Source organism: Scyliorhinus canicula, chromosome 24 (genome assembly GCF_902713615.1).
Source record: "Scyliorhinus canicula chromosome 24, sScyCan1.1, whole genome shotgun sequence".
Lineage (NCBI taxonomy): Eukaryota > Metazoa > Chordata > Chondrichthyes > Carcharhiniformes > Scyliorhinidae > Scyliorhinus > Scyliorhinus canicula.
Genome location: NC_052169.1, coordinates 1,392,197 through 1,409,489, shown reverse-complemented (window position 1 = coordinate 1,409,489; position 17,293 = coordinate 1,392,197). Strand labels below are relative to the sequence as shown.

Here is a 17,293-nt window from a genome sequence, read left to right as displayed (position 1 = left end):
GGAGAATTGTGGTGAAGTTTCTTTACGCCCTATTGCAATAAAAGCCAACAGACCTTTGCTCCCGAATTGCTTGTTGTACCTGCATCGTAACTGTTTGTGATCCGTGTACAATGAGAGACAAATCTCCTTGAACACCAAGCTAATATTAATGAAGTCAATACCATTTTCTAACCTAAAGCTACTGAATTTTCAATGTTCGTTCAGATATTAAGAGGATGAGATTTACAAAGATCACAAAAGGTTTGAAACAGGTTGAGTGAGCAGATAGAATCATAGAATCCCTACAGTGCAGAAGGAGCCCATTCGGCCCATCAAGTCTGCACCAGCCCTTGGAAAGAGCACCCTAAACCCACACCCCTACCCTACCCCTGTAACCCAGCAACCCCACCTAACCCTTTGCACATTAAGGGGCAATTTAGCACGGCCAATCCACCAAACCTTTACATATTTGGACTGTGGTAGGAAACCGGAGCCCCCGGAGGAAACCCACGCACACACGGGCAGAACGTGCAAACTCCACAGGCAGTCACCCGGGTCCCTGAGTTGTGAGGCAGCAGTTCTAACCACCTTGCCACCTGTAGATCTCAGGGATGTGATGGAGGTTACTTTGATCAGTTTTTACCTCCTGCAGACAATACAGAGTTATCAATAATACATGATTCAGGTTAACGTTACAATTGGAACTGTCAAAAGCAATGTGCATTTAGCATTAGAATAAAAGATTAAAATTAATCAGGCTGCACCTCTGATGACAATTACCCAGGAGTCACTCAACAAAATAGGATCTCTCTTCATGGAGTTCATTATTTAGATTGTTAACTAAAACAAAGACATCTTTAGAAAGCGCCTTTCAAAACCTCCGAAAGTCTGTGCTGTGTCAACACAGAACCTCCTACACTGCAGCACTCCCTCAGCACTGCCCTGTGTCAACACAGAGCCTCCTACACTGCAGCACTCCCTCAGCACTGCCCTGTGTCAACACAGCATCTCCTACCCTGCAGCTCTCCCTCAGCACTGCCCTGTGTCAACACAGAGCCTCCTACCCTGCAGCTCTCCCTCAGCACTGCCCTGTGTCAACACAGAGCCTCCTACCCTGCAGCACTCCCTCAGCACTGCCCTGTGTCAACACAGCATCTCCTACACTGCAGCTCTCCCTCAGCACTGCCCTGTGTCAACACAGAATCTCCGACACTGCAGCACTCCCTCAGCACTGCCCTGTGTCAACACAGCACCTCCTACACTGCAGCTCTCCCTCAGCACTGCCCTGTGTCAACACAGCACCTCCTACACTGCAGCTCTCCCTCAGCACTGCCCTGTGTCAACACAGCACCTCCGACACTGCAGCTCTCCCTCAGCACTGCCCTGTGCCAACACAGCATCTCCTACACTGCAGCACTCCCTCAGCACTGCCCTGTGTCAACACAGCACCTCCTACACTGCAGCACTCCCTCAGCACTGCCCTAAGTCAACACAGCATCTCCTACACTGCAGCACTCCCTCAGCACTGTGCTGTGCCAACACAGCATCTCCTACACTGCAGCACTCCCTCAGCACTGCCCTGTGTCAACACAGCATCTCCTACACTGCAGCACTCCCTCAGCACTGCCCTGTGCCAACACAGCACCTCCTACACTGCAGCACTCCCTCAGCACTGCCCTGTGTCAACACAGCATCTCCTACACTGCAGCTCTCCCTCAGCACTGCCCTGTGCCAACACAGCACCTCCGACACTGCAGCACTCCCTCAGCACTGCCCTGTGTCAACACAGCATCTCCGACACTGCAGCACTCCCTCAGCACTGTGCTGTGCCAACACATAGCCTCCTACACTGCAGCACTCCCTCAGCACTGCCCTGTGTCAACACAGCACCTCCTACACTGCAGCACTCCCTCAGCACTGCCCTGTGTCAACACAGCATCTCCTACACTGCAGCTCTCCCTCAGCACTGCCCTGTGTCAACACAGCATCTCCGACACTGCAGCACTCCCTCAGCACTGCCCTGTGCCAACACAGCATCTCCGACACTGCAGCACTCCCTCAGCACTGCCCTGTGTCAACACAGCATCTCCGACACTGCAGCACTCCCTCAGCACTGTGCTGTGCCAACACATAGCCTCCTACACTGCAGCACTCCCTCAGCACTGCCTTGTGCCAACACAGCATCTCCTGCACTGCAGCACTCCCTCAGCACTGCCCTGTGTCAACACAGCATCTCCGACACTGCAGCTCTCCCTCAGCACTGCCCTGTGCCAACACAGCATCTCCGACACTGCAGCTCTCCCTCAGCACTGCGCTGTGCCAACACATAGCCTCCTACACTGCAGCACTCCCTCAGCACTGCCCTGTGCCAACACAGCATCTCCTGCACTACAGCACTCCCTCAGCACTGCCCTGTGTCAACACAGCATCTCCTACACTGCAGCTCTCCCTCAGCACTGCCCTGTGTCAACACAGCATCTCCTGCACTACAGCACTCCCTCAGCACTGCCCTGTGCCAACACAGCATCTCCTGCACTGCAGCACTCCCTCAGCACTGCCCTGTGTCAACACAGCACCCTCCTACACTGCAACACTCCCTCAGCACTGCCCTGTGCCAACACAGCATCTCCTGCACTGCAGCACTCCCTCAGCACTGCCCTGTGTCAACACAGCATCTCCGACACTGCAGCTCTCCCTCAGCACTGCCCTGTGTCAACACAGCACCTCCTACACTGCAACACTCCCTCAGCACTGCCCTGTGTCAACACAGCACCTCCTACACTGCAGCACTCCCTCAGCACTGCCCTGTGTCAACACAGCATCTCCGACACTGCAGCACTCCCTCAGCACTACGCTGTGCCAACACAGCATCTCCTGCACTGCAGCACTCCCTCAGCACTGCCCTGTGTCAACACAGCATCTCCGACACTGCAGCACTCCCTCAGCACTACGCTGTGCCAACACATAGCCTCCTACACTGCAGCTCTCCCTCAGCACTGCGCTGTGCCAACACAGCACCTCCTACACTGCAGCACTCCCTCAGCACTGCGCTGTGCCAACACAGCACCTCCTACACTGCAGCACTCCCTCAGCACTGCCCTGTGTCAACACAGCACCTCCTACACTGCAGCTCTCCCTCAGCACTGCCCTGTGCCAACACAGCATCTCCTGCACTGCAGCACTCCCTCAGCACTGCCCTGTGTCAACACAGCATCTCCTACCCTGCAGCTCTCCCTCAGCACTGCCCTGTGTCAACACAGCACCTCCGACACTGCAGCTCTCCCTCACCACTGCCCTGTGTCAACACAGAACCTCCGACACTGCAGCTCTCCCTCAGCACTGCCCTGTGCCAACACTGCAGCTCCCTCTCAGCACTGCCCTGTGTCAACACAGAACCTCCTACACTGCAGCTCTCCCTCAGCACTGCCCTGTGTCAACACAGCATCTCCTGCACTGCAGCACTCCCTCAGCACTGCCCTGTGCCAACACAGCATCTCCGACACTGCAGCACTCCCTCAGCACTGCCCTGTGTCAACACATAGCCTCCTACACTGCAGCACTCCCTCAGCACTGCCCTGTGTCAACACAGCACCTCCTACACTGCAGCTCTCCCTCAGCACTGCCCTGTGTCAACACAGCACCTCCTACACTGCAGCTCTCCCTCAGCACTGCCCTGTGTCAACACAGCACCTCCGACACTGCAGCACTCCCTCAGCACTGCCCTGTGTCAACACAGAGCCTCCTACCCTGCAGCACTCCCTCAGCACTGCCCTGTGTCAACACAGCACCTCCTACACTGCAGCACTCCCTCAGCACTGCCCTGTGTCAACACAGCACCTCCGACACTGCAGCACTCCCTCAGCACTGCCCTGTGTCAACACATAGCCTCCTACACTGCAGCACTCCCTCAGCACTGCCCTGTGTCAACACAGCATCTCCTGCACTACAGCACTCCCTCAGCACTGCCCTGTGTCAACACAGCATCTCCTGCACTACAGCATTCCCTCAGCACTGCCCTGTGTCAACACAGAGCCTCCTACCCTGCAGCACTCCCTCAGCACTGCCCTGTGTCAACACAGCATCTCCTGCACTGCAGCACTCCCTCAGCACTGTGCTGTGTCAACACATAGCCTCCTACACTGCAGCTCCCTCTCAGCACTGCCCTGTGTCAACACTGCAGCTCTCCCTCAGCACTGCCCTGTGACAGACAGATTTTGTGCTGAAGTCTCCATAGGGAATCCTAAGAGGCAACAGTGTGACACATTGAGCCCCCGCTCACTGCTGGGATTCTTACCATGGACTAGAGGGAGATGTTTATAAAGCTTCTTATTTCTTCCTCAGGGGGTTTCACTACATATCCCAATCAATGGGTTGGGTTTGAAGTGGGTTTGAAGTGCTGTCACAGATAGTGTCAAAATGAGCTACAGAAAGAAGTGATGCAGTGGGAACAACTGCATTGCTCTAGTGACCCCCTTGCAGGATGCTTATGGGATTTTAATAATGGCTGTTATTACAAATAATTGAAGAATTAGAAGCAAGCAGAACACAAGAATAGAGCAACAGGAATAAACAGACAGCAACAGCATTCCATGTTGGTTTGAGCCCAAGGAAGATACAGCCCCCCCTGCCAGACAGAGACGATATTGTAATCTCCCTTATTACTGATGGGACAATGCCAAAGAGCATCAGCAAAGACTCCTCCTTGTGTTAAAGTGACAGTCCTTGAAATAACACTGCGATATTGCAGCACTAACACATAAACTGCTCGATTTAGCACATTTTTTTATCTGCTATTTTTTTTAAATACATTGGCACAGTCTACTGGTCATGGCACAGTCCCAGCCAATCAAACACCAGTATCTTGGTGACAAAACTCCCCATCAGATGTGATACAGGAGGTTTTGGCTGCGCCTGGTCAGCACCTGATTGGCCACTCTGAGGTGTGGCTGCTCGGCCATGTTGGGCGAGGTGGGGGCAGGGACTTTTGGAATAGGTTTCTGTTCCGTTAGGCGGGTCGGAGGCGTTGGCTGGGGCTGAGGTGTGAGGATACGGAGGTGGTGTGATGGGACTGTAAAACCTGCTGAGGGCGAAGTCACACAGCAACAAAAATAGATGTTTGGAAAAAAAAGGCAAAATGACAACGTGGAATCGGTACAAAAATTGTTTCTTGTGTTTTCTTCTCTTACTTGGAAATATGATGTGGAGATGCCGGCGTTGGACTGGGGTGAGCACAGTAAGAAGTCTTACAACACCAGGTTAAAGTCCAACAGGTTTGTTTCAAACACGAGCTTTCGGAGCACTGCTCCTTCCTCAGGTGAATTCACCTGAGGAAGGAGCAGTGCTCTGAAAGCTAGTGATTCGAAACAAACCTGTTGGACTTTAACCTGGTGTTGTAAGACTTCTTACTTGGAACTATGACTAGGGAGGTTATGCTGCAACTGTATAAGGTGTTAGTGAGGCCACACGTGGAGTATTGTGTTCAGTTTTGGTCTCCTTACTTGAGAAAGGACGTACTGGCACTGGAGGGTGTGCAGAGGAGATTCACTAGGTTAATCCCAGAGCTGAAGGGGTTGGATTACGAGGAGAGGTTGAGTAGACTGGGACTGTACTCGTTGGAATTTAGAAGGATGAGGGGGGATCTTATTGAAACATATAAAATTATGAAGGGAATAGATAGGATAGATGCGGGCAGGTTGTTTCCACTGGCGGGTGAAAGCAGAACTAGGGGACATAGCCTCAAAATAAGGGGAAGTAGATTTAGGACTGAGTTTAGGAGGAACTTCTTCACCCAAAGGGTTGTGAATCTATGGAATTCCTTGCCCAGTGAAGCAGTTGAGGCTCCTTCATTAAATGTTTTTAAGGTAAAGATAGATAGTTTTTTGAAGAATAAAGGGATTAAGGGTTATGGTGTTCGGGCCGGAAAGTGGAGCTGAGTCCACAAAAGATCAGCCATGATCTCATTGAATGGCGGAGCGGGCTCGAGGGGCCAGATGGCCGACTCCTGCTCCTAGTTCTTATGTAATAACAGGTTTGCGTTGCTTCAAGTCAAAGTGAAGCTCAGGTCAGCAGCATCCAATTCACACATCAGCCGATCACTCCAGCAAGTTCCATCGATTCTGTAGGGCCCAGTCAGTGGAGTCCCCTCAGAGTCTATCTGAAATGTCGCTGGCTACAAACTGTAACTGATCGTCTAGAGTTCTGCTCGAAGCCATGGATAATGGGAATCAAAATCTAACACAAGCTGCTAATCGGATATCCAACCGCATTGCCCTCGGTGGAAACAGTTACCCGTAACTCCTGCTGTTTGCGTGACCTCGTCCTAACTATTGGCCTCAAAGCAGGGCAGAGTGTGGCAACAAAAATCGACGCAATACCAAGTGACAGCAAATCTCCTCACTGACATTCAGCTTGGGATCCACCAGGACCCACTGGATTCCAGACATCATTACAGCTTTGATCCAAAAATGTACACAAGTGCTAAACTGCCTAACAGGAGGAGAGTGACTGAGAAAAGCACTTCACTGAGTGGAATGAGGCAGTTTAGCAAAATCATCAAGGCTGAAACTTTACAGCTCCTGGAGCCATATCTAACACAAAAGAAGATGGTTGTGGTTGTTGGAAGTTAGTTCTCGCTCCTGGCGTTCCTCTGGATAGTATCCAAGGCCCAACCATCTTCAGCTGCTTCATCAATAATGCTCTCTCCAAAATAAGGTCAATTCCTCAGATAAAGCAACTGTCTGCACCCACAACATTCAGATCTGGGCTGATAAGTGGCAAGTAAGTTTCGTGCCACATAAGTGCCAGGCAATGATCCATCTCCACATCATCTCCAACAAGAGAGAGTCTAACCACCTCACTGTGACTTTCAATAGCTTTACCATTGTTGAATCCCCCACTATCAACATCCTGAATAACCAGAACGTTAACTAGAACAGCCGTACAAATACTGTGCAGGTCAAAGGCTGCGGATTCTGAGACAAGTAACCCACCTCCAGACTTCTAAAGCGATTCCTCAACATACACGGCACAAGTGAAGCTCCAACAACACTCAAGAAGCTCAACACCATCCAGGACAAAGCAACACGCTTGATTGACACCCATCCACCATCTTACAACATTCACTCCCTCCACCACTAGAATGCAGTGGCAGCAGCGTGCACCATCTACAAGATGCACTGCAGCAAGAGTCCTTTGACAGCACCTTCCAAACCTGCGACCACCAGCACCTTGAAGGACAAGGGCAGCGGATGCGTGGAAACATCGCATCCTGCAAGTTCCCCTCGCAGCACGAGGACCAATTGGAGGACCTGCAGCTGGTAACCCCTTTGTAATTAGTAGATGCTGCTGAGCTAGTAAGAAGAACAGGAGAGCTCCTCAATTTGAGAATGAAGAGGTCCACAGCTGGTAAGACCATCGGTGTTGGGAGGGAACCCTTCCACAGGGTTGCGTTTGTCTCACTTTGGTTAATTCTCACTGGTTAATTCTCACTGGTTAACTCTCACTGGTTAATTCTCACTGGTTAATTCTCACTGGTTAACTCTCACTGGTTAATTCTCACTGGTTAACTCTCACTGGTTAATTCTCACTGGTTAACTCTCACTGGTTAATTCTCACTGGTTAAGTCTCACTGATTAAGTCTCACTGGTTAACTCTCACTGATTAATTCTCACTGGTTAAGTCTCGCTGGTTAATTCTCACTGGTCAAGTCCAAGACTTGCAATTGGCTGCAACCATAAAAGGATCTTAGTGTCCGTGGGCCTGTATCCCAGCTAGAAATCCACATCTTGAGGAGGGAAGGGATTTGCAAAGAATATGTTTCAAAGAACATAGACAACACATTTTGACTATACCAGATGTACATTTATTTAACCTGAACATATATAGATAGAGCTTTTGTAGCTTAAGTAAGGATGAAGATGCCTCACATGCAAAATGAAAAATTAAATGCTCTTTTTCCCTTTATAAAAAAAACAGATAAATGAATCTGATCCTCTTTCCAAATTGTCTTTTTTAGGAATGTGTTGAATTATTCATCCTCTGAGTTCCTCCTCTTCCCTCTGGGGAAGTGGTTAGAGTTGGACCAGCCGTGGTGCTTTGGACCTGGTAGGTAGCTGCAGAAAGAGAGACACGTGATGCGGTGGGGAATGAAACCTGCAACTCCTGACCTGACTTTCAAGACTGATATTAACTGAAGGCCAGAGGAGATGAAGGGGTTAAGTGCCAGGAAACAGCAAATGGTGAGCAAGTGAGAAACTCCCAACAAGCACAGGGATGAAGCAGGTCGAGTGCAGTTACCTTGCTCAATCGCCATTCAGTCTAATGACCCAGCAAACAGATCAGGGATATCATCAAAAGCAATTCAATCCAACAAGAGAAAGACCAGGTTAATCAAAAATTGAACCAGACACAAACACATCAAAGCAGCAAAAACAGGGGCAGTCACAGAGCGAGGTTTGGCCACATGCACAGCCACAGACAGCTTCAATCCCATTTCAAAATGACGACACACAGAGTGATGAGCATTTGACCTCTTCCTCAGTTACTCCCTGTTGACCACTGTCCCCTCACCCATCTCAAACCGGTGAAGGTTAGTCATGGCAAAACTGTTACAGACATGTGATCGAGACAAGTATTTAAACATCACAAGGCAACTCAGTATTTGCAGCCACCCCGCCCAACACAGACTCCAAGCTGCAGATTCCTGTGAACGCATAACAAAAGCTGCCAGAGTGTTTAGAACACAGAACGCACTGTCTCATTTAGGAGATCTCAATTCAAACGCCTATTTCCATAAATACATTGAACAGCTCGCAATCCCGTAATCTTCAGACACAAAGTCCTGATCATTAAATATCGTCAATGTCGACATGTGTTTTTGACAAATTTTTTTTCCCGCTCTGGGAAATCTACATTTCCTCTTTCCTCTCGAGCCCATTTCCAACTTGCCGGGGTCTTAACAGGAGCAGAGTTCAAATGGCAGCACTGACCCTGGATGCCCTTCTCCACTGGGGACCTCCTCCACCCCTAAACATACATAGGTAGTGGCCTGAAGGCACTGACCACACTGGTGATATGGCTGCACTGGGCACTGGCCACACTGGCATGGCTGCACTGGACACTGGCATGGCTGCACTGGGCAATGGCCACACTGGAGGCATGGCTGCACTGGACACTGGCCACACTGGCATGGCTGCACTGGACACTGGCCACACTGGCATGGCTGCACTGGGCAATGGCCACACTGGAGGCATGGCTGCACTGGACACTGACCACACTGGAGGCATGGCTGCACTGGATACTGGCCACACTGGCATGGCTGCACTGGGCAATGGCCACACTGGAGGCATGGCTGCACTGGACACTGACCACACTGGAGGCATGGCTGCACTGGATACTGGCCACACTGGCATGGCTGCACTGGACACTGGCCACACTGGCATGGCTGCACTGGACACTGGCATGGCTGCACTGGGCAATTGCCACACTGGAGGCATGGCTGCACTGGACACTGACCACACTGGCATGGCTGCACTGGACACTGGCCACACTGGCATGGCTGCACTGGGCAATGGCCACACTGGAGGCATGGCTGCACTGGACACTTGCCACACTGGCATGGCTGCACTGGATACTGGCCACACTGGCATGGCTGCACTGGACACTGGCCACACTGGCATGGCTGCACTGGACACACTGGAGGCATGGCTGCACTGGCCACTGGCCACACTGGCATGGCTGCACTGGACACTGGCCACACTGGCATGGCTGCACTGGACACTGGCATGGCTGCACTGGGCACTGGCATGGCTGCACTGGAGGCATGGCTGCACTGGACACTGGCCACACTGGAGGCATGGTTGCACTGGGCACTGGCCACACAGAATACTGACCACACTGCTGATATGGCTGTACTGGACACTGGCTACATAGAGTACTGGTCACACTGATGGTATGGCTGCGCTGGTCACAATGGAGATGGAGGTATATTTGCAGTGGCCACACTGGAGGCATGGCCATTCTGCTCACGGACTTACTGCATTTCTGACAATTCTGTCCTAATTCTAATAGCAATGAGGTAGGCTCACTGTCAAGTCAATACAGGGGCAGGATATCTGGATATGAAGAGGGAATGATGAATAAATGTGTCTCGCTCTTCACAAGAGTCCAGTTATTTGGGGAATGCAGAATGGACAGGTGGTGAGATAATGATAGGAATTACAGCAAACATAAAATACTCCAGAATTTTACAGAAATTGTTTCTCCTTGAAGTTACTGAATCATTTTAAGGGAATGCTGTGTTAGTGTCTCCCCACAGGCAGCCTTGTAGCTCAATGCTACAGGATGGTGTCATGACATCATTTGTGTGAGCAAGCGGCCAGTCTAACATCGCGGCCGGCAGTATTAACATCTTCTGAACAAAGCTCTAGGTGTTGGTTGAACCTCCAAACTCGATCAGGCAGACTCAATCTTGAATCCACCACAGGAAAGCTGGCGACCGGGGAGCCAGACTCTGCACCCGCTGGAGGGACCGAAAAATCACCAACAAATCCGAAGGAAACTACCTTGGAGAGAAGCCCGAAATGAACTCAGTGGCTGTGAGTAGCAAGTCTCCGGAGCTGGGATGTTGCAGAACATAAAGAGAAACAGGCCAAGCTCGGGATGTGCCTTGTTTTGGGGAGACAGGAAGCAAGGCAGTAATAAAACTTCACATCCTGCACACACAGGTTCTTCCATAGCAAAAAATGGTCGGAGTTTTTGGTGGCGTGGAACCGCTTGATGTGAATACAGAGCGATGGAGCTCGTAAACAGAACGATTCGACTATCGGGGGTGGTACAGCTGGAAAATCCAGGCACAAAATCATACGAAGGTTTCATAAACGCAACCAAGAACAGATGAATCAATTACATAGTTTGTAGCTACCCTGGCTGAACACTGCAAATTCGGGGAGGCGTTAAAAGATACCATCAGAGATAGATTAGTCTGTGGTTTAAGGAGCAAAGCTATTCAAAATCGGTTGTTAACCGTGACCCACCTGATCGTAAAGAAAGCTTTGGAAATTGCTGTATCCATGGAATTAGCCCTGGATCACTGTCCGTGTGGAGTTTGCGCATTCTTCCCGTGTTTGTGTGGGTCTCACTTTCACAACCCAAAGATGTGCAGGGTAAGTGGATTGGCCATGCTAAATTGCTCAATTTAAAAAAACTATTAAGAAACCTTGTATTAAACCAATGACACGAAGGCCACTGTGGTATTGTAAGAGTGAAGGAGAGAGCCAGGAGCTATTTATGGTGGGGAGGGCAAGATACAGAAATCAAGGAAAAGTCAGGAATGTGTTCATTTGTTCAAAAGTGTGGAACCTGCTGCCATTAGCCTTATTACACCCGTGGGAATGGCCAGAAGAGGCCTGACAACAGGTACATGATGATTACGGAGGACTGTTTGAACGGCGAATGTTCCTCATTCTAGTCGATGCTCACTCGAAATGGCCTGAATTTGCCACCATGAAGTCAACATCATCGGAGAAAACAATGGAAAGATTGGGTGAAATTTTCAGCAGATTCAGTTACCCTGAACAACTGGGGAGCGATAATGGGCTGCAGTTCAAATCTGAAGAGTTCATAAACGACTTGAAAGAGAACAGAGTTCGGTGTGCTGCCCTGCCGCAAATGGGCTGACAGAACGTTTTATACAGATGATGAAATATTTGTTAAAGGTAACCAGAGAACAAGGTTAATTGTCTAAATGTTTGAGTCAATGCCTGCTCACATACAGGAATATTGCGCACTCAACAACCCAAGTTTCTCCAGCGTTGCTAATGATTAAACATCAACTACGCACAGCATTCGATTTGCTAAAACCACCCAAGACAAAATAAATTCTCGAGAAGAAGCAGCAGGGTCAGATCATACGGGGGAGAACACGGTCAAGACGTTCTGGCAAGGCATTATACCACAATTGAAACGTGGATTGCTGCGACCGGACCGGATTCCTACACCGTACAGACCTGAGGGGATGTAATATGGAGAAGGCAGGAGGATCAATTCTGGCAACAGGAACCAATCCACCAGAGGCAGAACCGACAGATTCCAAATCAGGCTGTGCCGAGAGAGGACCGGGACCTTCCCGAGAACCGAACCAAGTGGGGAAAACAGCACCTCAATTGCGAATCAAATACCGAGTCATCCTCCGATCACCATGGCGACTCCGGTTAAGGCAGGGGTGGGCAAACTATGGCCCGCGGGCCGCATGCGGCCCGCCAAAGGTATTTCTGCGGCCCACCAAGTCATTTAAAAAAAAAAAAAAAATTTTTTTTAAAGAAAATTTTTTTTTTTTTTTTTTAAATTTTTTTTTAAGGTTAATGGGGGGGGCTGTTGGGTTACTGGTATAGGGTGGATACGTTGACTTGAGTAGGGTGATCATTGCTCGGCACAACGTCGAGGGCCGAAGGGCCTGTTCTGTGCTGTACTGTTCTATGTTCTATATGAGGCGCCCAGAATCATAACCGGGTGAAGTACTTATTTTACTTAATATACTATGCGGCCCTTTGTGAATTGTGAATTTCTGAATGTGGCCCTTGCACGGAAAAGTTTGCCCACCCCTGGGTTAAGGTAATCACTGAGGACACTCACACCAAGCCAAAGACACCAGAGGTTGCAGTAAGTATTAAAAAGCAGACGCCTGAGGTTCACGGAGATCCACACCAAGAACGCCGACCTCTGGATGTCTGGCGCATTGACAGCTGCTGTTGCTAATTGAGTGATCGTGTTGCTAATTGATTGTGAATATTATTCTGTTTATTGTGTCAGAGACATTGATTATAAAGGGGAAGGAAATGTTGTGCATTCCGTGGTGTTTTTAGTATTTCCTCACAAGCAGCTTTGCACTTGAGCAGGGGCACTTTCCGAGAACGATTGCGTACGTGGGCAGTCTAACATCGCAGTGTTAACATCTTCTCAATAAAGCTCCAGGTGTCGGTTGAACCTCCAAAGCCTGCAGACCCTTATCTTGAATCCAGCACAAATGCAGCCTCTCCTACAGACGGGCTCCCACGTAGAATCTCACTCAGGATATAAAAACTCAACCCTTACCTTTGGGTGTGCGGAACTGGACAAAATCAGACAAGGGCCCCATGCCTTTGGAATTACGAGCCTGGATTTTGAAGTAATAAGTGGTGTCAAGTGTGAGATCTTGTATCTGGTGGGTCAGTCTGTCTCCAACCACTGGCTCAATCACCCAGTCATGGATTTCTGCAGTAATATCTGTGCTGTAATATATGATGTAACCTAGATGGAGAACAGAGGGGAGAAGGAAGAAATACACAGACAAGAAATTAACTTTATTATCACAAACTTCAGTTTGTCTGTTAACAACCTTCCAACCTTACCCCCCCCCCCGCCCTCCCCATCTCAGCCAACCTTCCACTGAAACCACCTTCCATCAGATTGGACTATTCCAATGCTCTCCAGCCCTTCATCCTCCATAAACCTCAGTTTATTCAAACCTCTGCTTCTCTTGGCCATCTTGTGCCAAGAGCCATTCAGCCCCTCCGTGCTGGCCGACCGACATTGACACATGGTCCAGTGATGGCTCAAAATTTTAAATGTTTATTTTTGTATTTAAACCTTCCCATGGTTTGCATCTTCCCTGTGCCCTACCGACTTCTCCAATCATCCATTTGAGCTCCCTGTCCATTGTTCTATCCTTCGCTCCACCATCGGCAGTGGCCCTTCGAGCCACCTTGACCACCACACTCTGGAATTCTCACTGTTCCATCTCCCTCCTCTCCTCAAATTCCATCTCTTGACCCCCCCCCAGTTTTTGGTCACTATAATCTTTGGCTCAGTGGATAGTTCTGTCCCTGATGTCACCGTGAGACGACAACAAAATGTCATTTCTATACGAAATACAAGCTGGCTTGTCCCCGCCCCCCCCCCACCACCCTGCTGTGGTGCCACTGTCCCAGCACCCCCCCCCCCACCCCGTGGTGCCACTGCCCCAGCACCTCCCCCCCCTACCCCGTGGTGCCACTGCCCCAGCACCTCCCCCCCCCCCACCCTGTGGTGCCACTGCCCCAGCACCTCCCCCCCCACCCTGTGGTGCCACTGCCCCCCCCCCACCCTGTGGTGCCACTGCCCCAGCACCTCCCCCCCCACCCTGTGGTGCCACTGCCCCAGCACCCCCCCCCACCCTGTGGTGCCACTGCCCCAGCACCTCACCCCCCACCCTGTGGTGCCACTGCCCCAGCACCTCCCCCCCCACCCTGTGGTGCCACTGCCCCAGCACCTCCCCCCCCCCCACCCTGTGGTGCCACTGCCCCAGCACCTCCCCCCCACCCTGTGGTGCCACTGCCCCAGTGACCACACAGGCTCCAAGGGTCTAGCGTGCTCCGGCCTCCATACCTGTGATTTTCCCGTTGGCCTCTGATGGTGGCTGCCAGTTCACAATGATGGTCCTCGGTTTTCCTTCCTTGCTCACGACTGTGAGATCCTTCGGAGGAGATGTCGGCACTGAAAAGAGAGTAACAAATTAAACCTGCTATCTGAGGTGTGTGTTGGTTATGTTACTGGACGAATAATTCAGAGAATGAGTTCCAATCCTATCATCCATAGAAGGAGGCGGCAATTTGTCTGCACAGACCCTCCGAAAGAGCGCCCTGCCTCAGCCCACTCCCCGCCCTGTCCCCGTAACCCCGCACATTAATCACGGCCAATCCACCTGACCGGCACGTCTTTGGACTGTGGGAGGTAACCGGAGCACCCGGAGGAAACCCACGCAGACACGGGGAGAAGGTGCAGATTCCGCACAGTGACCCAGGGCCGAATCGAAGCTGGGACCCTGGAGCTGTGAGGCAGCAGTGCTAACCACTGTGCTGCCCCAATCATGGTACTGTGAGAATGTAGAGATCAGCTTTAGAATATCAGGAAATAAGAAGCTGTTTTTTACTGCAGTTTTTATTTGATGAGTTACATAACAAAAATGTGATATAATGAGCTTCACAGAAAAATACACTGCAGAAAAGGCCCTTCGGCCCATCGAGTCTGCACCGTCGCATGAAAAACACCTGATCTGTCAATCCTAATCCCATTTTCCAGCACTTGGCCCATAGCCTTGAATGTTAAGACGTGCCAAGTGCTTATCCAGGTACTTTTTAAAGTATGTGAGGTGACCCACCTCTACCACCCTTCAGGCAGTGCATTCCAGACCGCCACCATTCTCTGGATAAAAAGGTTTGCCTCAAACCCCCCCCAAACCTCCTGCCCCACACCTTGAATTTGTGTCCCCCTCGTAACTGACCCTTCAACTAAGGGGAACAGCTGCTCCCTATCCACCCTGTCCATGCCCCTCATAATCTTGTCCACCTCGATCAGGTCGCCCTTCAGTCTTCTCTGCTCCAGAGAAAACCACCCAAGCCTATCCAACCTCTCTTCAAATGTTCCATCCCAGGCAACATCCTGGTGAATCTCCTCTGCACCCCCTCCAGTGCAATCACATCCTTCCTATGAAAATGAAAAATGAAAATCGCTTTATTGTCACGAGTAGGCTTCAATGAAGTTACTGTGAAAAGCCCCTAGTCGCCACATTCCGACGCCTGTTCGGGGAGGCTGGTACGGGAATCGAAACGTGCTGCTGGCCTGCTTGGTCTGCTTTAAAAGCCAGCGATTTAGCCCAGTGAGCTAAACTAATGTGGTAACCAGAATTTCACACAGTACTCCAGCTGTGGCCTCACCAAAGTTCTATACAACTCCAACATGACCTCCCTGCTTTTGTAATCTATGCGTCTATTGATAAAGGCGAGTGTCCCATGTGGTTTTTTCACCCCCCTATTAACCTGTCCTTCTGCCTTCAGAGATCTATGGACAAACACAGCAAGGTCCCTTTGTTCCTCAGGATTCCCAGTGTCCGGCCTTTCATTGAATACCCCCCCCCCCCCGGTCACCTCTCCCGTGGCCAGAGAGGTTTAAAAATTTGGTTCAGAGCCCCGGCAATCTCCTCCCTTGCCTCCTACAGCATCCTGGGACATGATTCGTCCAGACCTGGAGATTTCTCCACTTTTAAGCCTGCCAACACCACCAATAACTTGTCCCTCCCGGTGACAACTTGCTTAATAAGCTCACAGTCTCTCTCCCAGAGTTCCATACCTGCCTCCTCCTTCGCTTCACCAGTGAGCCGAGACTTGACGTTTCTGCAGAACATTTGATTGTGGAGTGCTCACCCTTGCCAGCAGGGGTAACTGGGCATCAATGAGGAGCAGGAACCCATGCTGATTAATTTAAGGGTCCACAGGCTATGCTTGAGATCAGATGACTCAGCCCAGAACCAGGGTTGAGCCTAAAGCTCCCACACTGAGTCATGTCCACGTCCATAAACAGCCCCACAGCCTAGCTGGAGAAGGGAGGACAATATTTTATTGACTCATATATTCTGTTTTCAGTCTTGGAACCAGGGCCATACCTGTTTCGAATGTAGTTCCGTGTGCTGTCATGCTCCAGGTACTCGACCTTCGACCCTTTGTTACCTTGACAGAAAACTCGTAGAGTGTATTTGGTTTCAATCCTGAGACAATATAACTCAGTGTAGTGGTGTCTGCAGTCTGAAAGAGAATCAAATTGACATTGTCTGAACCACGGACCTATAGAGTTACAGTCATCCATCATTCACTGAGTCGCCATACACCAGAACATCAATTCACCTTGTCCATAATACAAGGAACAACTCCACAAATAAGCCAGGGAATAAACTCCACCAATAGCATCGGGAATTAATCCGTCCCTCCATTATACTAGAAACTAGTTCCCGAATGTATAACCATGTAAGATGTGGGGAATTAATCCCATTTCCCCATATTTAGCCACCTCCATCCTATAATTTTTTTAAAAAAATTTAGATTACCCAATTATTTTTCCAATTAAGGGGCAATTTAGCGTGTCCAATCCACCTACTCTGCTCATCTTTGGGTTGTGGGGCGAAACCCACGCAGACACGGGGAGAATGTGCAAACTCCACACGGACAGTGACCCAGAGCCGGGATCGAACCTGGGACCTCAGCGCCGTGAGGCGGTTGTGCTAACCACTAGGCCACCGTGCTGCCCTCCTCCATCCTGTTTAGGGGCTGTTTAGCTCACAGGGCTAATCGCTGGCTTTGAAAGCAGACCAAGGCAAGCCAGCAGCACGGTTCGATTCCCGTAACAGCCTCCCTGAACAGGCGCCGGAATGTGGCGACTAGGGGCTTTTCACAGTAACTTCATTTGAAGCCTACTCGTGACATTAAGCGATTTTCATTTCATTTTCCTATAATAATAGTCTTTATTATTG

At 50.3% G+C, this 17,293-nt stretch overlaps 1 protein-coding gene across 5 annotated transcripts in view; it reads right to left on the bottom strand.

The window, feature by feature from the left end:
- Positions 1-17,293, bottom strand: part of LOC119956855 (neogenin-like) — a 224,733-nt gene that overhangs the window by 20,318 nt on the left and 187,122 nt on the right. For all 5 annotated transcript variants that reach the window (XM_038784366.1, XM_038784367.1, XM_038784362.1 and 2 more), the window contains exons 18-20: positions 16,433-16,571; positions 14,380-14,487; positions 13,069-13,263 (exon numbers count right to left, since the gene is read on the bottom strand). In XM_038784366.1, coding sequence (XP_038640294.1) covers positions 13,069-13,263; positions 14,380-14,487; positions 16,433-16,571 — 442 coding nt within the window. The remainder of the gene's footprint in view (positions 1-13,068; positions 13,264-14,379; positions 14,488-16,432; positions 16,572-17,293) is intronic.